The 25,517-nt window shown below is 31.9% G+C and overlaps 3 protein-coding genes across 8 annotated transcripts; 1 reads left to right on the plus strand and 2 right to left on the minus strand.

The window, feature by feature from the left end:
• Positions 561-8,669, plus strand: LOC109331843 (polycomb group protein EMBRYONIC FLOWER 2-like). 5 transcript variants are annotated; one of them, XM_019566595.1, is made up of 15 exons: positions 561-731; positions 841-986; positions 1,337-1,392; positions 2,868-2,932; positions 3,280-3,332; positions 4,443-4,496; positions 4,579-4,638; positions 5,573-5,628; positions 5,708-5,829; positions 5,962-6,232; positions 6,773-6,821; positions 7,608-7,691; positions 8,027-8,106; positions 8,289-8,378; positions 8,542-8,669. In XM_019566595.1, exons 2-15 carry the CDS (start codon positions 867-869, stop codon positions 8,663-8,665), a joined length of 1,284 nt encoding a protein of 427 aa, XP_019422140.1. In that variant the 5' UTR covers positions 561-731; positions 841-866; the 3' UTR covers positions 8,666-8,669. The 5 variants fall into 5 exon arrangements, with proteins under 5 accessions (XP_019422140.1, XP_019422141.1, XP_019422144.1 ...); XM_019566596.1 differs by having other exon boundaries at positions 561-726; XM_019566599.1 differs by having other exon boundaries at positions 562-731; positions 5,573-5,619.
• LOC109330641 (ethylene-responsive transcription factor 1A-like) lies at positions 12,284-13,582 on the minus strand. The gene has a single exon (XM_019564893.1). It carries the CDS (start codon positions 13,378-13,380, stop codon positions 12,601-12,603), a length of 780 nt encoding a protein of 259 aa, XP_019420438.1. The 5' UTR covers positions 13,381-13,582; the 3' UTR covers positions 12,284-12,600.
• LOC109331451 (homeobox-leucine zipper protein HAT4-like) lies at positions 18,759-20,817 on the minus strand. 2 transcript variants are annotated; one of them, XM_019565964.1, is made up of 4 exons: positions 20,428-20,817; positions 19,677-19,987; positions 19,511-19,590; positions 18,759-19,343 (listed from the first exon to the last, which is right to left on the minus strand). In XM_019565964.1, exons 1-4 carry the CDS (start codon positions 20,576-20,578, stop codon positions 19,016-19,018), a joined length of 870 nt encoding a protein of 289 aa, XP_019421509.1. In that variant the 5' UTR covers positions 20,579-20,817; the 3' UTR covers positions 18,759-19,015. The 2 variants fall into 2 exon arrangements, with proteins under 2 accessions (XP_019421509.1, XP_019421507.1); XM_019565962.1 differs by having other exon boundaries at positions 19,511-19,602.

Consider the following 25,517-nt stretch of genomic DNA (forward strand, 5'->3'; position numbering starts at 1 on the left):
CATTCACATCTTTCTAGAACCTACATAAATCACTTTTAATTAGATATATACATTACACTGATCTTGTAAGAGAGATAAGTGTAATTTCTTAAATAAAAAATTGAGACGAGTATAATTAAGTCAAACATTATGATATATTATGAAGAGAAGTCAAAATAATTTAATAGTCAATGTTCATTCATTATTTTTGGTTAGTTATAATATAACGTAAGAGTTATTTAAACACCTCATTAGAATTATAGATGTAGTTTGTAACGAATAAAAAATAGTAAATTTATATTGACTCTCATACTATTTGGACTTGTCTTCAACTATGTCATACTTTGTTTAACGTAATCATACTCGGTACGATTTTTTGTTTAAGAAAGTATATTTATCTCTCTTACAAGGTAGTCAATATAACATATATAACTAGGAGTAGTTTGTGTAATTTTAAAAAAAGTGGATAGTTCATGTAATTTCAATAAAACTCAAAAATATCTATACAATTTACTCTGTAATTTTATTAAAATTAGAGGTGCTTGAGTAATTTAATCTAAAAAAACAAAAGTTCGTTTAGGACTGAATTGGGCTACAAATTTCCTTAGGTCATTATGGCTGTGAACAATAGTTGCCCTTCTCCTACCTAATCCGCTGAATTTGCAAGGCGTTGCTAGGCCCCACTTTGCAACGACTTCCCTTATTCTCCACCAGATCTCCTCCTCGCCGGCGAGGTCAACGACAATCGTAACGTAAGCTTCTCTAAATCTCTCTATATTCATTATTTATTTCCCCATATCATCATATTTGGTAGCTCAATAATGTTCATTATCACTTTATCTCATCTCATGTATTTTGCAGGTTGAAATTCGTTAACGGAAGTGAACATGTGCCGCCAAAATTCTCACCGTTCTGGTGACGAAGAAATTGAAGCTGATGAGAGCCTTTTGATTTATTGCAAGCCTGTTGAACTCTACAATATTCTATACCGCCGTGCTCTTCATAATGTAATTATGTTTTTTTTATCTTGCTGTTTTTGATTTTCTGCTGTGAGTGATTTTTGAAATCTTCAACTTAGAGGCCTTAATTAAAAACTTTTGAAGTGATTAGTGTAAGATCGCTATTAGAAGTAATGCAGATGATGTGCAGGTAGTAGCTTTCATGTAGGCCTATAGTTGTCAGCCTTTTCTTGAATTTGGAAGAGGCCGATTCCACGGGTCGAACCTATGACCTTTCCACCATATGACGAAAACTCGGGTCATGTGTTCCATTTTATTAAAATTAATGCAAATTCTAAATTACATTTTCAAAAAGTGTCTGTAAATTGATTGTACTTTGTAATGAATTTCTCTTGCAGCCTTCTTTTCTTAGTAGATGTCTGCGCTATAAAATAAGAGCAAGGCGGAAAAGGAGGTAACACTCGCTTCCTTTTTATATATCTATTGAATTTTTAGTTTCATGAACATGTTTGCTGAAGGACTTTATTTGTGATACTATTTCTATGTAGTTTATACATGTGTTGATACAAAGTGCTTTGTTAATAGTTGGGCTTTTGGACATTAATTATTTGTGGATTAATACTCCTTTAGAGAAAGATTTTCACATGCATGCACCTATTATGCACTACCAATCAAATAGTTCCACTTCATTAAAATAACAATTGAAAAGGCAACTAAACAAACTCTCATCACAATAATAATTTTAAATAACATGAAAACATTGGATTGGATGTGCCTTTTACTATATAAGTTTTATTCTCCATATTTATTTGTGAATTAATATGCCTTTACACATCTCTCTCTTACATTTTTGGTAAAAGGAGAATTCATTGAAGAAAAGTAAATTTGGGAGGACCATAAATCCTCCTAAAACAAAAACAAAACAACAATGGAAAGGAAGTAAAAAAATTAAAATTCATTAGTTCGCAGGAGCAACCAGTCCATTTTATGATCAAACTTAATATTTACCATTTCTAGATTTTGTCAGTCAATGGCAAAAGGAACAATTAAGGTATCACTGTCTTATCTCAAAAATCAAATCATTCGATAGGCCATTTTGGTCTAAATCCTTCCTAGTGGTTTCACCTAAATTCTTTCTTTGATCTTCCCTTCTTCTAATTGGTAGGCCATAGGCCATTTTCTATCTGATCAACTTTTCTAACTAGGGCTTAGTTGGTCTTCTCACACTTCCACTATCAGTGGTGCATTTGCATGATCTTTTCCAGTTTTCCTCAATGGTTCTATGTTTTAATCTGCGTTCAATCACCCGCTCTCATAGTTTCATATCATTACTTGTGACTCATGAGCTTATAAATAGTGATCAAAGTGCATCTCTTCCATCCATCGTACACCTTTTGGACCTTAATATGTTAATATATAACAGTGTGCTAGCTTGTACCTTTTCTCTGTCACAACCCATTTTTATGAATTGTGGCCGGCCAGGATCTAGAATAATTCCCCGATCCCTTACCATTTTAGATAAACCTGTAAATTGAAGTACATATGAAGTTATGAACTGATGTCTTCCATCATTGCAGCATTTCTATAACCATATATTCTGAATATAAGCACACACATAGAACTCTGCAGTGTATGTTACTGTGTTGCACTCTTGCTTGCAGTACACACACATATATTCTCTTGTTGGCAGTTTACCACCCAACTTCCACTCTCCATAACTCAAAAAACAATTCCGGTGCTGGCAATCAAACCTGGGTCTCAGCCGGTTTAATGAAGAATTTACATTAAAAAGGCTGGTAATCTTTGCAATTTTGCCTGACTAACAATTAATGAAATAAGTTCTTGTGGGTTATGCTTTATCTTGTTTTAAGGTTTGTTATATTCTTTGATTTTTTTAGTAGTGAATATTTTCTGCTCGGTGTTTTATAGGTTGAGAGCAGGAGTTGTGGTTTTCAACTATAGGGACTGCTACAACATGCTTCGGAAGACAGAAGGTATATCATTTTTTATTAACTAGGGCTCAACATTGCATCTTATCACTGCCTCCGTATAATAAGCATGTTTTCACAGAGCAGTCAAACTAAGTGTCAACATTTTATCAATTTTCTTTTCTTTTCACTGATGCCAAACATCCTTCTAGATGCTTATGGTTGAAAATTCTCTAGTGCATGGCTGCTTCTACATATAAACTTGGATGAATAAGATTTTGAAAATTCAGTTCTTTTTAGCTAATTTTTTTACTTCTTTTTTCTGTGTCTTATGCTTGTTTTGTTATTCTCTTGTAACAAATTCTGTTGTGTACAAGAAAAAGATTTTGACCATACTTATATATTACTTGCAGTGACTGAAGACTTTTCTTGTCCATTTTGTTTGGTGCAGTGTGCAAGCTTTAAGGTATAAACTTCAGATGTATTATTATATGGCTCATTTGATTCTTAATCTATTGATTTTGAAGGATGTTGTCATTTTTATTTATTTATTAGATTATATTGTGTTAGATATATAAAACCATCCATGTGTTAATTAGCATGGATAAGGTATGTGTAGTGGTACAAGGCACTAAAATTCTCTACAAATTAGGGTACATTTATGACATAATACAATATATTTCAATAAATATAAACACAATTTTCATAATGTTTTAACTACCAGCTTTAACTAAATTTGACAAAAAAGTGTTTCAAGGCAAAATATATAGAGGGAACATGATCTAAAGGAAGTTAAGTAATAGTTTTATTCATTTAATAGGAAAACGAATCACTTAGCAACCAAAGCTGGTATTTTGCATGGATCAGTGACTTGCACCTACATACCCTAGCACTCACATTCCATTAAAAGCTTAAACATTTAGGAGAGATTGTTCATCAGTCATGGCAGGTTAAGTTGCAGAAAGTGCAAACATTTAAAATTGTTGTTTGACATGGACTCACATGCCATTAACTAACAACTTCCACTTTTAGGGGAGATGGCTCATCAGTCACGAGTCATGACAGGTTAGAAGTTGCAGAAAGTGAAAACATTGAAGCCTGTTGTTTGACATGGAAAAATATTGAATTTCAGTATTTTATTGTCTCATTCTCTGATATGAATAGTAGAGTCTATGTAATATTGTTTTCAAGTGGTAAAATTTTTGATATAGTTGTTTATCGGATACAGCTGGGGTCTACTAATTTATGTAAGTCTCAGTTTGCTCAACTTTTGTAGGAAAATCATTTTCATGTTTGACCTAGAACTAACAGGACAAATTAATGATGATTTGGTCACTACATTATCTTGTGGCTGTATACTCTGTTAAAATGCTTAGTACATCATATGTTTACTATCCTGCCACACTATCTTGTGGCTGTATATTCTGTTAAAATGTTTAGTATCTAGTCTGTTGAAGTGTCACATGTTGGCCCAATGATAGATTGTTTTGTTTCCTATTTTCATACTTATTTATTTAATATTTGTTCCTGCTGATCACTTTGGCAGTTTAACAAAGTATTTAGTTTATTTGTGCAGGGTTTGCGGTTTCATCTTTGCTCATCACATGATCTATTCAATTTTGAATTCTGGGTTAGTAATTGTAATTATAAATCAACTTTTGCTTATTGATTCCTCAAGAATAGCTTTTAAACAGTTTTACTCTGTTTTGTAGGTGACTGAAGATTACCAAGCAGTGAATGTCTCTGTAAAAATTGATATATCGAGATCGGAGGTAGAATGTTATTAGTTTGGATTTATAGTGAATGATTTATTTTGGTTAGGGATTATTGATTTGTCAAAAAATTTACAGTTGATAAATCATTAGTCTCAAGTGGGAGCAATTGTTATTGGGAGAAATGAGAACAATTAATATGGACCATTGAATCTTATTTGAATAATCAAGATTAAAAAATAAATGCACATGACTTTTTAAGTGATCATGTGCTTTAACTAATTTTAATCTCAATCGTTCATATATGGTTATATGACCCAAATTTATTGCTCTCACAATTTTTATATGAGAACAATTCTCACTTGAGACTCTCAAGCAATTAATTGGGTACTGTGACTAAAAAACAAAGAAAAGTAACTCATAATGATTCAGTCTTATAGTACATTGTTATTTTTCTAAAACATTGTTGACAGAGCTCTTCTCTTGACTGGGTCATAAAATGTTTATTTAATAGAATCTGGTTTCCGTCGTGCTGTTGGATAACATAGCTTCATTTTGACAGTTGAGGTTTTCTTGGTTCCTTGATACCTCGTTGGTATTGAACTCGGTTCCCACATTTGAGGAACATCTTTGTATGATTTCAACTGACATAGTACCATGACTCAACTGATTTCAATATTGGATCTGCATCATATCTTCCTGGATCAGATGCAGATCATTTTAGTTTTATCACCCCTCTCGCTGAGTGTTGTGTTAAATGCTTATTTTATTCCTTGGGGGAAGGCTGAGTTATGCATTCAGGTTATAGATGACCTTGCATTAATATATAACACGTCAGACAACTTTCTATAAAAAACTTCTCTTATGTCTGTCATTTTAGTGATAACAACTTCTCTTTTGAAAGGCTGTATGATCAAATTCCCGTTTTCATTTGAAATGCATGGATTTTTTTGCTAAGTTTTTATTTTGCTAACAAGTATTAATCTGTACGCAGAACGTTACCGATGGAGAAAATCCAAAATCAGAAACCTTCTTCTTCTGGTTGGTTAAGTATATATCTTTAAAGTAGTCTATAACCAATTCATATGATTTTAAGACAATTAGCAACTTCAAATAACATACTGTGCAGTTCGAGACCTCGAAAACGTAAGCGAGAGGATTCTACACAAAATGAAAAGCGTGCCAGTGTAAAGTTCCTGGAGTTGGATTCACCAGAAGGCACACACACCGGTTTTGTAGAGAAGAATGATGGTAACAAAATTGTTGTAGTGACTTTTGTGATTATATATAGCTAATTTTTTTAGGCTAGTTGACATTTATCATTATAACTCATTACCTATAAATTCTTTGAATGGTAGACTGAAATTTAATAAATTTTGCTAGATATCCTCTCCTACAAAGGGGAGAATATGTCTGGAACATCTTCTATTCAGAAGAATTTGCAGAATGGAGGAAAATTTGATCCTGATCATCCTGGCACCATGGACTACCTGGAGCATGTCTCGTCCAGTTTCAACATTCCAGGTGTTCCAATTGCCATGCCCCTGTCTTCTGGGGATCCTGAATGTAGTAAATCAGTACATAGAAGTGATCCTGCTGTGCCTGTTAAAACGAAGAAGTTAAACATGGATCGATCAGACTCAAAAAAGTATGAGTCCTTTTTTTTTTGTATTTTAAGTTTTGAAGATATTGACTTCAGTTTGAAATGAAGGCTAGCGCTTCTTGAGCTATTATTGTTATTAACTGATGTTTTCTGGTTGTTTTTTGTTTAATGAAATATAATTAACTAGCATCTATGTCACTTGGGTAATCTGTAGATGTGGTAATTTTTTTTGACCATGAGTTATATTAAATTATTAAAAACATGTTATATGTCCAGAAATAATACAAACTAATTCAAAGTTGAATGCCTTACTATTTGATGTTGTTTGGGTTGTACAACTTTTGTGTTATGTCCATGTTATCTGTGATTCAAGTTTCTTGCTCATTATATACATTATTATCTCACCATTGGCATCTGTTATCAGATATAATTTTTCAATGAATGTTTCTAAAATCTTGTAATCTCCATGAAATTTGAATACATGGTTGGTTTGAGATGAATGAGCCCAGTGGTTATTCATTTTATCCTTCATCTGTGTATGTTCTGATTTGGGCATTTTGATTCACTTTTTGTTCAAAATTGCTTTTTCAGCCGAATGCTCCTGCAGAAGAGACAGTTCTTTCACTCACACCGAGTTCAGGTGAATTAGTTGTCTTAAAACCAAATGACTTATGCACTTATTAACATGATTGATGTATGGACTATTACATAATTCTACAGGTGAATTTCAGGTTCTTGTGATTTTTTTGCTCTAGAAAATATTCCTGTTTATGTTCAACATCTATCCGTCTGTCATACATGACTTTGGTGCTAGACTGCTAATCCTCATTGGATTTACTGAAGGACTTCTAGTTTTCCCTTCTCCTGGTTATGAAACTCATCTGTCATATGCTAGAGTCCTCGGTTGGTTTATTTGCTTTGGTTAAAGCTTTTTTCTTCTTTTTAGTATGTATACCTCTGTCTCATCTCCCCTTCTCTTAACTACTTTATTTTTTAGGATACTATCTCCTCGTATCTCTGGTGTTTTCCCCCATTTTAATTGCTCACGGAGCTTGTAATTGTCTTCCTCCAAACCCTTTGTTCTTTCCATTTGGGACTCGTTGACCAACATTTTTCCGTTTTTATATGAGAACTGTCTTGTGTTGTATTTGATGCAATACTAACACCATGTAGGATTTATAGGACACTATACTATTTGTTGTATTTGTACAAAAAATAGGGCCTTACGTTTCCCTTCTTAACACATGTTGCATTTGAAACATTTCTTCTTGCTTAAATGGATCTATCATTCTTTTTGTTTTTTCATATAGTTAAGGTTTTTCTGTTAATAGACATCTTTTCTTAATGCTTTATCAATGGGTTAATAAGGTAGTATAATTGATTTGTTTCTAAGTCCCACCTCTGGCTTTATTGTGTGTAAATGAAGCCGATGGCACTAGAACAAGTATTATCAGATCGTGATAGTGAAGATGAAGTTGATGATGACATTGCAGATCTTGAAGATCGAAGGGTAAGCTCAAAAAAGCCTTTCAAAATTTTCTTCTTCTTCCCACTTATTTTTCCTCCCATCTTTTAAAATGATGCATTCAGTTTATTACTTGTGGCGCATTTGTAGAAAGAAGTCAAGAACAGGATTAAATTTTGTATATCATTTCACTTGTAATTGGACTATAATTTGCTCAAGTTATGATCAACTTATCACTTCCTAAAGTTCCCAGTTCATTTTGGTCCTTCCCTTTCCGAGTTGCTCCTCTAAATCTTGAGAGTTTACTGTTGGATATTTCAGGTGCAACAAACTTTGTTATACTAATTAACACAGTTTAATGTTGAACCACAATGTTGCAGATGCTTGATGATTTTGTGGATGTTTACAAAGATGAGAAACAGGTCATGCATCTCTGGAACTCTTTTATGAGGAAACAAAGGTAACTACTGTTGTGCACCATTTTAATATTTCACACATGTCTACCTTTTATCATAACGAATGTTTCCTTTTCCGGGTAATTAGTTGGCACTAGTTTAATCATTGGTTATTGTATGATGAATAAATAATATTCTATATCATGTGCATAACTATTGCTGATTTCATGTATTTTTACTATGGCAGGGTTCTGGCTGATGGTCATGTTCCATGGGCCTGTGAGGCATTTTCCAAGCTTCATCGAAAAGAGCTCATCTCATCTCCAGCTTTATTTTGGTATTCGATTTTGTTCATTTTCTCAGTAGTTCCTGTACTCTAATTTCATGGAATTTCCCCCCTAATATTATTAGGATTGGAGAGATCAAGAGAGAATATCTCTCTTTTTGTTTTCTTTATATTTAAATTGTTTTATTTAAAAAAATTATGTCCTTTGTTTCAGGTGTTGGAGGTTATTTATGATCAAACTTTGGAACCATGGTCTTCTTGATGCCTGCACAATGAACAACTGTAGTATAATACTAGATAGTCAGAAGAACGAGGGATCAGATACTGGCAAAAACTGAAGCCCAGAAGGACTCGAGACCACTAAAAATTGTACAGTCTTCCATGCCTTGTATTATTGCAGGTTCCAGATCATAATTTATTCTTATTTTTATTATTATTACTATTATTATTGTTATTATTATCATTGGACTGTACGTTGTATTAATATTTTCGATGCCTAAGATTGAAATTTAGTACAATTTCTTATTTGAATGACAACCTGTTTTAACAAGTATATGTATATAATGAATCTATAAAGGTTAAAGGACTGGCATGTCTATAATAAAATCTGTCTGCAATTTACACTGTATTTTTTCGTTCTTTTTTATTTTTATTCCAATCAGTGAATTGTTTATTCAGTTTTATTTTAATAATTTTATTTTAATCTTTTGTTATTCCCTTACCGCTCAGTTTTTACTTTTATGCTAGTAGTTTTAAACGATTACTTCATGTGCTTAATTGCATATTGTATATTTTGTCATTATTTTAATTGGTGGCTTTGTCCCGTAATTTAATTTCTTTATTCTATTAACATTTCAAAGAGAAATTTCGTCTCCAATTTCATTTTTATTATTCATTTAGTAAATTAAAATTTCCATTACTTTCATTTCTAATATTATTTCTGTACCAAAATCAAATTCTAATATTATTTTTATTCGGGTATATCTTTCTTTATTTTTGTTTATTACTGCATGTTTGTTGTAACATAATTTTGTTGAATTACACTTGGTCTAGTGATTTAAAGCCTATTGGATTCCCATAATGTTCAATTTTTGTAAGTGACATTAGTTGGGATGGATGGTCACATATCTTAAAATTGATTAGTTTCTTATAGATAGGGTGAGAGGATATTTTTAGTTAACCAAAAAAATTATAACATCATACCTTTCTGAGTGAAATAAAATCCATAATATAGGCAACAACACAATAATACACAAATGAAATTGTCTTTCCATCTTAAAACATGCTGATAAGTAAACGTGGATCGGAATTCTAGAAAATATAGATGATGATTAGTCTTGAGCAAGGTTGATCTTTTGGCAGATGAATCATTTAGCTATTCAAGCTATCAAACATTGTTGAAATGTATAACACGACGAAAAACAAATCCAGATTAGAAAAGCAACAGAAGGATGAAAAAAACAAATGAAAACATCTATAGATTATTGTTTGACTTGGGGCTCACCACTCCCTGATCTCTCTGTTATTCCTCAGTTAGGCTCATATTTAAATCCATATGTGGCCTTGCTGAGGATGATGGAGGGAGATTTAGAGATTCAGCTGCTCCTTGCATTAGGAAACGTTAAGATTTTATAGGAGGTCAAATCTATCTTCAACTCTTCTTCCACATCTAGGTAGTATTGTGGGCAGATGGAATGATCAAATTTTGGATTCAAGGTTATCTAGGAACTGTAAAATGTTGTGATCACCATGATAAATCTTGTGGTGTATAGAATGTAGTTATAAATACCAGTAACTGCTTGTCTAATATTCACATGATGTACATGGTTGGATGGACAGTGCATGAGAGATCATAGGACACATGCAATTTCCTTGCCTCTGGCATGTCATTTCTGTGGCAATAGATGACATTTCGGCAACCTTTCTGTCATGAATCCTGTAGAACCATGAAGCAACATTTCAATAAAAAGAAGTTCCTATCCTTGTCTTTAACCCATAAAAATCTGTACAGTGGAGAGCAGCTGAGTTAGGAAGACTTTTAACAAACTCAACCCAACAAATATGTAAAAGATAAACATAAAATGGACATTGGACAACTTATACAAGCTGCACACACGAGCGCAAGATCCTTCTCCACGATAAATGTATGAAAACGAGTGATATTTACCTACGATGATCTATGTAGTAAACAATAGCAAGTGAAAGAAAATGTTATATATAAAGGCTCTTATACTTTGCACTCAGTCTAGACTCTAGACATTGTAGTTGAAGTGAGTGTGACTAAGTATCAAAATATGTTGCATCAGCTTGTATGGTACAAGAAGACAGAATTACATAAACCAGAACAAACCACTTCTAAAGCAATTGCATCAGCTTGTAACAACATGACCATTTGGAACAGAACTGAAAAAACCTAAGACTTTGAATAGTTAGTTTAACTAAGAAATGAGGGCAAGCCATTTCCTTATGGGACAGTGTGCTCTACCGGTGATAATCGGATGAGTTTAGATTAAGATTTTAATGGATGCATGAAAAACATTATCCAATTAATATATTTTAATGAGTTATTGGATCTGATCTATTTTAATGAATTATACTATATTTTTTCTTTCGTTTTTTCATATTACTTTTCTCTCAAGTACCTAAGAGGATTCAGACTTTTATACATTTGTACTTTTCAAATTTTGAACCAAAGTAAATTTTAGAAAAGTATATTAAAAAACGTTTTTTAATAAAGATAAAACATAAAATATAAAAATAAATATAAAGGTACTGGTTTAATAAAGATATAACAAATGTTGTAAAAATTGGTTCGTGCCGACTGGTTCAACTAGTAAATCGGTGAATCAGTCCCAATACTGGTATGGTATAGTAATTATATCGTTCATGCAATCATACCGGCCAAAACCGGGTTATACCTCTGGTTTCCAATTCAACCACCGGTCAAAACTGGTCATGCCAGCCGATTTCTAATTCAATTGTACCGGTTATACTGACTGTTTTTTATTTAAAATTAATTTTTTAATAAAAAATAAAAGATATATTAGTTTTTTATTGATTTTTCAACATTACCATTAATATATTACTTATATATATACCTAATTTCGCTGGTATATGATTTAATTAGTGAACTGACGATTGAATTTAACCACTATTGCACTATATCAGTATTCTAACCATTGTGTAATGATTGGTACAATATTAATAAAATGGGATATAGCAATTGATTGGGGAATGGAAAAAAGTCCAGGTCAAAGTTTGAAAATTAAAGGATTTGAAAAGGCTGCGGCCTGCGGCAACCGGGAAGCTATTTTACAACTGTGGTCGTAGCCCTCGTGCGCTCTGTCTTTTCTCTTTATAATATGGTACCTCGTATGTGATTTGGAAAGAAACACATGTCTGATAAACGATAATATATTTGTTGAAGCAGTCTGGTAAAATTAATACTAAAAAACGTAGCACATTTACACACAGATAAAACGCATGACAAAGATACCTTGGTCAGAAATATAATAAGAATAATGAATCACGATCACCAAAACATGTTTTATTTAGAAAAATATATTTGAAAAGTGATATATTGTGATATAAAATCTCCTGTATCATAAAAAAATACTATGTAATATTTTATTTATTAATAAGTAACATTTTGATTATTAATGATTAGATTATAAGTAATATATATTGATGAATTTCTTTAGAGATGCTAGACCTAACGTTAAGTTTTTATATGAATATATCTAAAAAAAATTAATTTTAATCTTTCATTATAGAATCAATTCCATAACCACCAAAATGTTCACATAAAAAGAGGTAAGAGAGTATTTACTGTTAATTTGTGTGCTTGGTCCGGTGGTCCATTCTCATACGACACATATGGTGAGTGGTGTCCCTTTTGTTTTTGAGTTACCATTACCTTCTGGGGTTTGTTTAGGAGGCGATGATGTCTTTTTTTTTGTGAAATAGTTGATGACACTTTATAATGTTGTTATGAAGTTTTAACATTATTATTTTGAATTCAAAGACCATGCCTGGTTGAAGAACAATGAGCAATACTTTATGGAACAAAGTTCACAAATTCATCAATGTTGAACTAAAAAATAACAAATTTTATATCTACAACTCAAACAAAACCTTAACCCCTAAGTTTTCCTTTTCATTTTTCTCTCTTGTGATTTTTCCATTCCCTCTAAAGTCACCATCTCCATCCATCTTTCCCTTATCCTTCTTTTTTTAAAACCTTATATATACTACACGTCCGCATTGCGCATTATTAGCTAACCAATAATTGCTCTCCACGTGTGTGCTCTGCCACTTGATCTATCACCACTTGCACCGTTGGCCCTACCGTTTTCTTCTTCCTTTTCGCCGCCGTAAAATTTTCCGACGATGACGACGGCTCCGGTGATGCACGCTTAGAAGTCACTCTTACTGGGTCCGGTTCACCCGAATTAACCCGGAGCGGGAAATTCAGCATAGCCCGCGAACCGCGCATCCGATACGCGGCTCTATCGTAAGCCAAAGCTGCATCCTCAGCAGTTTCGTATGTTCCGAGCCAAACCCGCGCCCCGTTTTTCGCCGGGTCACGAATCTCCGCCGCGAATTTCCCCCACGGCCGTTGCCTCACGCCGCGGTAATGCTTCCCTTTTGCTGGAACCACCGCCGGCACAGCCTTAACTTGAGGAATAACCGGAACGTTAGAAATTCTTTCTGCCGGAAAAAGATCAAGCTCCGTATTGACCTCGAAACTCGATAGGGAACTATCGGGTGACCCGGTTTCGAAAGATGGGACCCACCCAACATTAACGGCGTCGCGGAGAACACCGTAGAGTACCATGTCTTCTGAATCGTCTTCTTTTAGTGGCAATTCACCCCAATAGTCACTCAAACATGGGTACAGGTTGCTGAAACTGGAGCTCCGAGAATTAAACGGTGTTTGACCCGAATTAAAAAACGGGGCTCCGATTCTAAATGGGTCGGATTCGTCAAGAAGGTGGCGGCGAATTGAGTCTAAAAGTGCCAAATCAGACTCGTAACTACTTTGTCCATCCATTTTAAGCGTTAAGTGTTTCTTGATAGTGTTCTTGTGTTGTATTTAATCTGTTAGAAGAAGAGGAAGAAAATGAATAGAGAAATTGGTTTTTGTTTTTTAAAGGATGAAGAAGGTATTGAATTGAATATTCGAAGTTTGAAGGTATTTATAGGTACAGTGGTTCATGAACTTGGATAATAAACTTGTAATCACTCAATGCACTTTAGAATTTAGATATATGTAATTTTCAAATGGTGCATGGTTTTCGATTCAATTTTAATTCATTGACTATTATTTTATTATCAAGTTGGTGTGGTCGTTAGCTTGTACGAACCTTCGCTCGTGTAAAATGCAAGTTGGTAGGTTTATTTATCACGTGCTCATTTTCCTCATTGGCTATTAACAATTTAACATAGTTCATACATGACGTCATTTGCTTTATAGGTGACTAGGTGAGTTGCACGCAGCCTTCTTTGTTTGTTTGCTTCTACTTCGTCTCTTTTTTTATTTTACATACTTATATCGGCGTAGGAAATTCCCTTCTACCTTTACTTATTTTTTCCATTGTGTTCTCTTATAGCTATTGCTCCTCTTTTTTTCCGTCTAGGCATTAGCTTTTTTTCTTAGTTCATTTTAAACAGTAAGCAGAAAAATGGTTGAAGAAATATTTGGAGTCTCGTGTTAGTGAAATGTCACATATAAACAACTAAGTATATAAGGGGAGCTCAATCGAAATGACTATTTCTTTAGGTAACAAGACATGATATAAGTATACATTGAAGTTACTTTTCACTCAACTAGTTACTCATGCTATGCACGAGTTGTAAGAAACGTGTAGAATGTATAATTAGGAGAAATATTGAATAAATAGCTTAGAGACACTTTAAAATATATGCACACTCCTCACTATCCAACCAAAATTTTGTTTCTTGAATTAAAACATTATAATTGATAACAAAGGATATGATTAGATATTTGGGGTGTGAATAGTCTCACCCATTGAAGAAAGTTGTGTCGAATAAAATATTATACACAACAAAAATCTAAGAATAAACATTTATAACACGTCGATATTTTTTATAAATACAACATTTCATTATATGAATAAACACAACCCATTACATTTGATAAAAGAACTTAAAATAGCTCATTATCTACCAGACTAACTTAGGATCCAAACTTGTTGGGCCTATATAATAAAATTGATCACTTGCAAGGCCTCTCATTATTTGTATTCTGAATTTTCCTACCTTAAAACTGTTTTGAAAAATCTAAATGAATTTAAAATATGTTTAGAGATGGTCCCCCTAGTCAATACCCATGTAATTAAATCCTCAATAACCCACCACTATAACAAGATAGCATCCATATTAAAATTAATAAATAACTTTTAGAGTAAAATACACTGACACCCCCTGAGCTTTAGTGAAATTACACAAACCACCCCTCACTTTTCTAAACTTATACAAACCTCCCCTAGTTTTGTACTTTCGTCCTGTATAAGAAATAAGTGTAATCTTTTAAACAAAAAATGTGATAAATGCAATTAAGTTAATCAAAACATGATATATTGTGTAGACAAGTCTAAATAATATACAAATTAATGTATCTTTATTATTTTTTGTTACAAAATGCATCAACAATTATAAAGAAATATTGTTTAAATCACTCTTATAATGTAGTGTAACGAACCAAAAATAATAAAGATATATTGATTTGTATATTATTTAGACTTGTTTACACAATATATCATGTTTTATTTAACTTAATTGCATTTATCATATTTTTTGTTTAAAAAATTACACTTATTTATTGTACAGAGGTGGTCAGTGTAATGAAAGTATAAAACTATGAAGTTTGTGTAAGTTTAGAAAAGTGAAGGGCGGTTTGTGTAATTTTACTAAAACCTATGGGGTGTCAGTGTAATTTATTCTAACTTTTATTCCAAATACATGAGGGATGCTTTGGGGTATCGATAATAGTGGAAGGATAATGAGTTCTCTATAGACTGTCCTTTTTCTATCTCTTAATGTCTTTTCTGTATCATTAATGCCCAATTAGGTTTTGGTCCTATCTATTTATCACTGCCAATATGCTACGTCAAGACATGTGCATGACTAGACATAGTCCTCACAAGTTTGGGGTCAATTGCTAGAATATTATGGAATATGTGATCCATTGCTTACTCCTTTCCCAAGTCATGATTCACTACTTCGCCCTCATCCATAGTCTATACTATGAGGCATGAGCCTTCTATAATATCCCATTTGATGGGTGTTGGATCTCCTTTTGGACTATGTTTCTCAACCCACTTTGCTTGAGAACCCTTATTCATTTGTACAAGGAGAAAAAATGTAGCTAATAACAGTATACAAGTTTTTTTAATTTTATTGTCATTACATCATTTATTATTCATATATAATAATTATTAATTGTAATATAAATGAATGATGAATGTTGTGTTGTATATAAATATATGCATAAACATGCAAAATATTAAACTCTTTTATAAATAAGGTGCGCTTATTTTATTCCACTATGAGAATTTATATTATGTTTACTAGTGTGTACAGGCACTTCGTGCTTGCTGACGAATATTGGGTAATACTACATATTCAATTTCTATATATTTCATTTTTTTGAATTAAAATATATTTGTTGTGTTCGGTATACTTTATATTATATTTTTTGTGTGCTTATGATAATGTTTAATTTAAGGTGAGATATGTGGTTAATTAATGTATTGGTAGTAGTTGTTTAGGATTATATAGTTATTTTGTAAAAATTAAATAATGTTAAGGGCGATATATGAAATAAAAATTACACCATCAGCAAAGTTATTTCAAGTTTTGGCTTTATATATAGTATAGATATATCTTCATTTTTATTCAATTTTTGATTTAAATATTTTTACATGTTAAATCAGAACCCCAAAATTTTAATTCACTTAAGAGCCTAGAAAATACCAGGTTCATGCCTCCCCTTTATTTTTCATGAAATTTGCGCATGAAGGTTACTTAGTTTGGAGCAATGATGTAAAAATCGTACCATACCAATTTGTTCAATCAGAAAACTGACAAATTGGTACGATACACATGTTGAACCGATCAAGTATCAAAACCTCTCAAAAACTGGTCAAAACCGGTGAACCGGTCGGTATTTGACTTAACCGATTGGTTTATACACATTTTTTTTTGATAAAAAACTTCAAAACTAAAAACTCATTAAAAGGTAATCCATCTTTTCCACCCTTCTTCAACACTTCAAAGCACATGATTCTAAGACATACTTAGATTATACATTTTGATTTCTAACATTCATGTGTAATTTCTGTGACATTTGTGTAATCTTGGAGTACTATCTGAAGATAGGATTTGATGCAAAAATATAATCTCGATATAAGACTTTGACTTATTGGTGTTAAATGTTAAAACTTCAAAAATGTTTGTTTTGTAGAGTGAGTTGTGAACTTGTGTCATTTATTTATATTTTTGTGGTTGTTAGGTGATACTTTAGATTGATATATGTTTTGTAATTTAGACTTTGAATTTGTTAAAGACTTAAAGTTGTTTGTTTATGTGAATTTTGAGTATATAAATATAACTAGGTATGTATAGTTTAATCGGCATACAGTTTAATTACTCAACTATCAATTGAACCACTGTACAACTATATCAATACCTTAATCGGTTTGATAATAGGTATGGTTTTAACACTGGTATGAAGTATTAAAGTGAATAGAATTGGCATATAGTATTATTTTGGTACAATAACATTTTAAAGTAGTGATACCATGAATTTCTCAGACTACAGTTTTTGTTATAAGACTTCAATTTCTTATAAAGGGCCATTTGAGTGCAATTGTGATTGGACCAATTTGGAGGTGCAAATACAGTTAGGGGACAATTGCAAATAACTGACAGGCCCTATATGTAATATGGGTCCACGTTTCTACAGACAGATGTGCCATTTTTCCATATTTTCAGCCGTTTACCACGGACACGGAGCCCTTGTTCTCTTCAAATTATTACAATAACTGACCGAAAGTTAAAGAAAAGATATAAGCTGTGGCTACGCTAAACCTACTATGCGAAAACAACTAATAATTATATTTGGGACATATATCAAATTGCAATTTAATTGCTCTGATTTAAATCCATGAAAACAATCAAATTCTCGTGAGCCATTCCTGTAGCCCATGTGTATTTATCACAAATATGGGATATGTTCTAACCTAAGCACGGATTCGTCAAACACTCTTACGTGTCGGTGTTCGACACGTATCCGACATAGATACATTCAGATTCGCGAAAGATACGTATCGATAGAGTATCCAAGAATTTAAAAAATAAAATAAAATAAATAAATATTAAGACACGTATCCGATTCGTTTTCAATAAAATACAGGATATATAGATTCGTTTCCTATAAAACACGATAAGATAGATTCGCTTCCAATAAAACAAGATAAGATAGATTCGTTTCCAAATAAAACAAAATAAGATAGATTCGTTTCCAATAAAACATATTTTCATTAAAGTTAGGATAAAATATATTTGTTATGGAGGACAATGATTTTAGAATAGATTTGTTTTCATTCAAATAAAATAAGATAGATTTGTTATGGAGGACAGTGATTTTAAATTTATATTATATTTTTTATTTTAGATATTTTGTTTTACACTTATAATTTTATTATATTTTATGTGTTTTTATTATTTTATAAGCGTACTTGTATATGTATCGTATGTGACTATCAGTATCCGTGTTTTATAGGTTCTAACTAGTACAAATGTGATTATGTTCAAACAACAATTTATTGTCCAAAATTATATTAACTTTCATTTATATTTATATAGTTATTAGGATAACCTCCGTCTAGCCCAGTCGGTGGGAACAGAGAAGAGACAGGGAAGATAAAATTATAAAAAGGCAAACCAAGACACTTCGAAAATAAATTGCCTGAGCAAACGTTTGAATTTAACCATACAATAACCTTACATTGAGAGAGAGAGAGTAATTGAATAAAAAAACCATAGGAAACTTACGAATCAGTCAATGCTCCCATAATTTATGGACATATGTTTCAATCCCCTTTTACAATTAGAAGACATCGTCATTTGGGGTCCACGATAATCCAAAATTCTTGAAAGTTGAAATGCTGGTCGACCATTTAGACATAACAAAAAATTGAAAATATTTTATTTCCTTTCTCTTTTGACAAATCACACCAAAAAATCTTAATCAACCCCTTCGCATCCCCGCATTTTCAAAATAAAATAAGAATCTTATGAACACATCCAGAAATTCTGTATTCCTTAAGCAATCAAACCAAAATGAAAATTGACTTTACAATACAAAACAAAATCAGCAACATATGAACCTTGATAATTAATTAATTATAGAGCATAGCACTTCACGCAATATCTGTGTTTCATCATGATATGAGAAAAGTAAGTACATTAAAAACTAAAACACCCTAACTACAATAGGTCATAATGCCCAAAATACCAAACAAAAAATGATAGGTCAATTTGGTACAAAACATTAGAGACCCACCAAATCATTTTGAACACAAATTCATGGGTACACTATTACAACTATTTCCCCCTTTTCCATATTCCCCCCATTTCTACCCTTTACCGAGCCGTGCACGTCACGATCTGGGGCGAAGAACATCGAAGGGGATAGGAGCTGCACCAGAAGCCCATGGGCCAACAACAGATATGGGCCGGGCTCGAGTTGGAGCCATAGGATGATGACGCGTGGCGAAATCAACGGCTGAGGGTGGAACAGCGACACGCTCACACGATGGACACATAGTGAGGGTAGTTGGTGGGGTCATGTGATTGTAGAAATGTGAAGAAAGTTTCAGTACTCTTAATTCTTGAACTTCCTTTTGTAGCCTCCGATTTTCCTCCGTTAAATTTTCACAACACCGTTTCAAAAACTCACAATCTACCTCAGTTTGCTTCAACTTAGTCCTGAATAAATCAAGAAAAAAAATTAATTTCTAAAACCGTAAACCTTTTCATAATCCTAATAAAAACTTATCATATAATCGATTATCATCAAAATGCATGGGTCAGATCATATTTAAAACATTTTCTAATAAAAAAAATTACAACAAAAACAATATGACGAAACTAACCTCGCTCTTCTGTTCTGGAACCACACTTCTACTTGTCTTGCTCGAAGGCCCAACTTTTTCGCAAGCGCGAGCTTTTGCTTCTGTAGAAAAAGCCGAGTTAGGGAAAGAATACTCTAAAGGCATTTTTTTGCTTAAATTACGAGAACTTAATTTTTTAAGTACTTACGGGGTTAAGAGTGTTGTGTTCTTTGAAGCTTTCTTCGAGAATAGCTGATTGATCTTTAGAGAGTCTGAGTTTTTTTCGTGCGGTTTCGGCGTCTTCTTCGTCGCTAATTCCTCTTGAGAAGAATCTATCCATGTCGTTTTCTTCACCGTTGGGTTCTCTTTCGCTACGTTTACCACTCACGCTTGAGATTGTGCTGTTTGGAGATGAAATACCAGCCTCATCTTCACAATCAACTACAGAAGGTAACCGATTAACATCGATTCCTTGAAGGAATGATTCACGTTCTCCTTTGCATGTCTCCGAATCTCGATCTGCATGTAAATACATGATTTAGGATTGTTTTAAGAAAATCGCCTTTTATGTAAGGTTGAGTGCGCATTGATGAGATTGTTCGTTTTTTTTTTAAGCTGAAAATAAAATTTGAGATTTTGAACAAATTATTGTTAATATTGAAAAATCGAGTGGGAAAGGAGGGGAAAAGTAGGAAACATAGAATGAGCATAAATAAGTTATGAAAATGATTGTTAAATAGTTAGAGATCTGAAAAAATGAAAAGTGAGAACAAAAAAGCTAAAAACATTGAAAATTATTCCTATCAGGTGCGCTTGTCTTTTTTGTAAAAGAGAAAAGGAAGACAAAAAGGAAAAGCTGGAATAAAGAAAGTGGAGCAGATCTCAGAACAAACGCACAGAGTGAGAATCCGAGGTGAAAAAAAGAAAACATTTGTATAATTAAATAATAGAATACAAACCTGAAGATGTGAATGGATCATTAATCCAAGAAGGTTTCTGAGGATTACAAATAGGAGAAGACATTAGATTTAGTTGTATATGATTTGGGGTATTGTGAGGGAAACTCAAGCTTAGGCTCAAACCTAGATCTTCGTTTTCAACTGTTGTCATCTTAGCCCTTGTTAAAACACAGGACACAAACTGAAAATTTTTGGACTCAAGGACTGAGTTTTACAAAAGATTTTGGAGAGGAGAGAGAGTGAAAGTGAGATGAATGGGATTTAGGATGTGTATGAAAGTGGATGGAGAGGGTTATGGGGATTATATAGAAAGGAGAGAGAAGTGGGTGGTAGGAGTGGTGAGTTCAATCATGACTTTAAGGCAGGAAGTCCAATTATGTGAATCTTGGTGAGTTCAATCATGACTTTAAAGATCTACCCATCAATGAATAGATAATTGATTATTTTTCTTTATATTTTTGTGATAAAAATGTGATTTTATAATAAGTAAAGGATAAAATTATCATTATATATTATTTTTTGTATTATTGTGTGATATTTGTCTCTCCATTAATTTAAAGAATTTTTACTTCTTGCTTCATGGTTTCACTTTTCTCCTAGGAAGTTCTGTATAAAGTAAAAAAGTAAAATAAAATTTCAATAATATCATTTTATTTACATTTGTATTAATATTTTTATCCTTAAAATTACTATAAAAATAATACTTCTACTTTTAATAATGGAGATAATTCTTAATCATTACTTCAAATTTTATAGAAGACTTGGATATTCCAACAACTATGCTAACACGTGATCCCATTTTTAAGATTCAAATTTAAATATATTTTTGAATTAAAAATGTACTAAAACTTATAAATATTTCATCCTCAAGTTTCATTATTGTATGATGGAGGAGTGGAGATTCTAAAACTGGGGGAAGACGTAGATATGAAAATGATGACTATAATTGAGTTCTATTAGAAATGTTTAATCATATTTCCACCTATGAAAACGAAATGATTAGCATATTTTACAAAATGTAATAGGGAATAATTTGTTCATAAAAAAATTAATTTGACTCTACTTCAAATTTTTGGGACTTTTTTCATAAAAATGATAATGTTGAAAATAAGGGGTTGATGAATATTTACTCTAAAAATAAGAATATATTAAGGAATTACAAATCCAATCAAATTTTACTGTCTTGGGGTATAACTACATGCCTACATCTAAAACCAAGGTCTTTAGACTAATCAATAAAACTGTGTCTGTTTATCAATTTTGTCTAAATCTACTTGAAATCTTCTATAAATGAGAACTACTTTTTGATAGAAGAATATTAAAGATAAGGAAGGTTGAACAATTAATGCGTGTGGGATCAAGTGGCTGAAACTTTGACCTCTCAATATGAAGTTTTAAGTTTTATATTAAAAACCAATTTTCAAACTACAAGTATTTTTAACTAATTAAAGAGCTTTATATTTAAATCCAATTTTCAAACTATGTGTATTTTTAACTAATTAAAGACAATCCAAATTAAGGTATATAAGATTATTATAAACGATCAAACTCTTCTAAATCAAACATATTTTAATAGTTTAAACCCATGTTTATATGGAAGTATTTCCACTTCAATATTTAATCCCAACCTTAATACTTCAAAGGAAAATAAGAAATTTGGGAGACAATTATGCAAGGGTTTAACTTTTACATAGGAAACAATTTGAAGCTGTTAGAAAAAATAGAAGGGAGAGTTCATTTATTAGTCAATGCAGACAACTGAAATTAAATTGACTTATTTTCCTTTCACAATGAATGCCTCTGGTGGCAAATCGCAAGAAATATTGAGCATTAAACCTTGCGGGCCAGCTCGCACCTGAAGTCTCACCCAATAATGAAACGAAACACCCTGCATCAACGGCTGAAGTGAAATGTCACTGACAGGGACCACATCATCACCTATAGTCCAAATCAATACACAACCAAGGATGATTATTGAATTTACACAGAGATTAAAAAAAATTAAAATTTCAATTTATATGAATCACATTTATTTATTGAGAAATAATCAAAATCCTTGAAAGGAAATACTCACTCATAAAATAAGAGTATATCTTTAGTTATATAAAAATAATAATAATAATACTCACCTTCCTCCATAAAAAAATATAGGTCTCTCCAAAAAAATTGCGCATCTTAAATATTACATTTTTCCTAAACTTACCCCTTTAAAAAATCTATGATTATACTAATTAATATATCGTTATTAACTTTTCCAATAAAAATTTTACAACATGTTATCAACGTAACTATTAAATTAGTCACTTTTTAGTTGTATATTAAATTTGTGGAAAATTTCCTATTTGAATATAAATATGATAATAAATTTCTCTTAACAGTTGTCCATAACACCATGCTCTTGAAAAAATAGATTGGGTGAGTTCTAAACAATTTAAAAGTCACATTTCCCAACTAGAGAGGGTAATGGGTATGTTGGATCTTGGTAATGCATTACTCAGATTTGCTCTATTGCTTCATGTTTTGACTCAAATCCACTATAGACTTGTGGATACTTGTTGGGTCTGTTATCCATAAATCATTGGGTACCTAACAGATTTGCAATGCCCACAAATTCAAAAACATTAAAAACAATTGCAAGTAATTTATATAAGTGTATGTTTATTTCCTATAATCTTATATGTTATTTAGATAATTAATAATGATAAAAATGCTTATTATGTCATTGCTCACACAATAATTGTAAATAATTTATATAATCTTTTGTTAATTCTTACAATAGGGGTATCTATAATATTGATCACACAATAATAATGCTTGCTATATTATTGCTAGCTGCATAACCAATTCCTATAAGGGGTATGCTTAGGGGATACAACTCAAATGTAAGGTTATAATCAGTTTGATGATTTATAAAAAAATAATTAAAATTTTACATCACTAAATTATTTAAAGGATACATGTCATCATTTCCTTTCAATACTTATCATCCTGTAGACGAGATAATTACTTTGCATTGACATTTTAAATTCAAACTTTATTTCAACGAGAAAAACAATATTTTTAAAAAGATTTTTCTAATTCTGTCTTGGACACATTTTAACTCTTTCACGAGGGTATAAGCATATTGATATATTGATCTGATAGAGGCATAGTGTGATTTAAGGAAAACTGTTCACTGTGAGAGTGAATATTCTTAAGCTGGGGTGTATCAAGTATAAAACAAGAAGTGAGTTGCATTTAAGAACAGTAAAATTGTTTATGGCTGTGGATAAATTAACATTTGGGCTTGTACAATATGTAAGAATTAGGTGAAACTTTAAACCAATCGACTAACTCCGTGTAATAAATTATCCAATTTTTTATACAAGTTCACTCTATCACACTTTCTATTACATCTTTCGTAATAGTCTAATTTAATTGTGATCACCTATAAAGCTAACATTGAAAAACGTTTGCTTCTCCATTAATGGTTAACCTAAGAGGATTGTACTTATAGAACTCAGGGTGTTTTCTGCAGTCTGGACACTAACCGAAGGTTTTGGCAATTTTGCATTTCTAAAGCAACCGAACAAGCTGATTTAGTGCATATCCGAATGAAGTTGTACAATAATGAAGCCGATAAAGAGAAGGAGGGAGGAGACAAGTGTGAGTGAAGTTCACGTGAAAGGAGAGAACTATAAAAGGATGAGGGGAATATAAATGAGAGTGACCCTTAACCGATATTCTTTCCTGTACTTATGAGACGAGTGATATAAAAATAAGAATAAGATGATACTTTATAATATTTATCGAGAAAAGATAACTTACATAAAAAAAAATTACTTTTCATTTTATGAGAATATAATAATTTATGTGATTTAAATTATAAATAATTAAACTTTCGTAGAATAAATATATAAAATGTAAAACTTATTTCCAAATAAGTATATCCCATCATATTTTTATACTTAAAAAATCAAATAAGAAAAATAAGAACTATCTCTTAATTTTTTGGGGAGCACATCTCCTGTTGTAAAAAATGTAATACTTTATATCACTTTCTCTTGTTAGTTAAAAAAATTATTTAATATTAAATTTTAACTTAAATATATTTTTAAGTATAAATATGAGATGGTGTATACTAATTTATTGGTATAGTAGTTGACCCCATTTTCCCCATGATGCATTCCTTATCCCCATACTCACGTGGACCAACATGCTTGCCTGCAGGACACGTGCTACAACACCTCTTCAATCTTCATCTCACCAATAATTATAAATCTGGTCACACGTGAGGTCCCTCTCCCCTAACAAATTCGTGTGTCATCCTGTCCCTTCACGCACAGACATCTTCCTCATCATAATCATTTATTTTTCGACGTCATTTTCTCAACCTTTTCCTCAAACGCGTAACATTCACACGCCACAATAAAACGAATAAATTGGACCTAGATATATAAATTAATATTGTGAAACTCAAGCTAGACATCAAATCGACAAATGTCTCGTATTTAGTTTAACTGGTTTAAACAGTTAAGTTGTCCAGTCTGATTGGGTAATTAATACATAATTAATAACTTTTATCTATAAATATATAGTTATATATAAATGTAAAACTTTATATAATTAATAATTATGTATAATTATATTGAAGTAATAACATGTTCATATTTTCTTAGATGGTAGTAAAATAAAATATTAGAACAATGTTCCATTTTTTAATTTTTAAGTAAGCCGTCCAGTTAACTTCCTGAGTTAATTCGATTTAACCAGAGTTAACACGGTCAGACCAGAATTTCCCTGGTTCAAAGCGTTCCAACTCTCATTCAGTTAAGACTGCAATACATAATCGTTTTCAAATTCGGTTAGCGATCAGACCAGTTGGACTGTCCTGTCCGGTTTTCACCACACTTATACAAATGAGCAAAAATAAAAGAATACATTTATCACCATGAGCTTCAGTTTTATTGCAATAATACTACTCATATTTAAAAAGGTGAAACTTTCATGGACACTCAATTATCGGATATAGCTTAAAGCAATTTGCATTTAATAATGAATGTGCATGATCTAAGTGTTCATTGCTTGAAGCATAATTATCTAATTAAGTT

The sequence above is a fragment of the Lupinus angustifolius genome, chromosome LG17 (genome assembly GCF_001865875.1).
Source record: "Lupinus angustifolius cultivar Tanjil chromosome LG17, LupAngTanjil_v1.0, whole genome shotgun sequence".
Taxonomy (NCBI): Eukaryota; Viridiplantae; Streptophyta; class Magnoliopsida; order Fabales; family Fabaceae; genus Lupinus; species Lupinus angustifolius.

Coding starts and splice junctions, on each gene's coding strand:
- LOC109331843 (XM_019566595.1), top strand. CDS start 867: ATGTGCCGCCAAAATTCTCACCGTTCTGGTGACGAAGAAATTGAAGCT. Junction 2,933..3,279: donor CATGCTTCGGAAGACAGAAG/GTATATCATTTT, acceptor TATTACTTGCAG/TGACTGAAGACTTTTCTTGT. Junction 8,379..8,541: donor TCATCTCCAGCTTTATTTTG/GTATTCGATTTT, acceptor CCTTTGTTTCAG/GTGTTGGAGGTTATTTATGA.
- LOC109330641 (XM_019564893.1), bottom strand. CDS start 13,380: ATGGATGGACAAAGTAGTTACGAGTCTGATTTGGCACTTTTAGACTCA.
- LOC109331451 (XM_019565962.1), bottom strand. CDS start 20,578: ATGACAACAGTTGAAAACGAAGATCTAGGTTTGAGCCTAAGCTTGAGT. Junction 19,988..20,427: donor TGATCCATTCACATCTTCAG/GTTTGTATTCTA, acceptor ATTTACATGCAG/ATCGAGATTCGGAGACATGC. Junction 19,344..19,510: donor TTCCAGAACAGAAGAGCGAG/GTTAGTTTCGTC, acceptor TGATTTATTCAG/GACTAAGTTGAAGCAAACTG.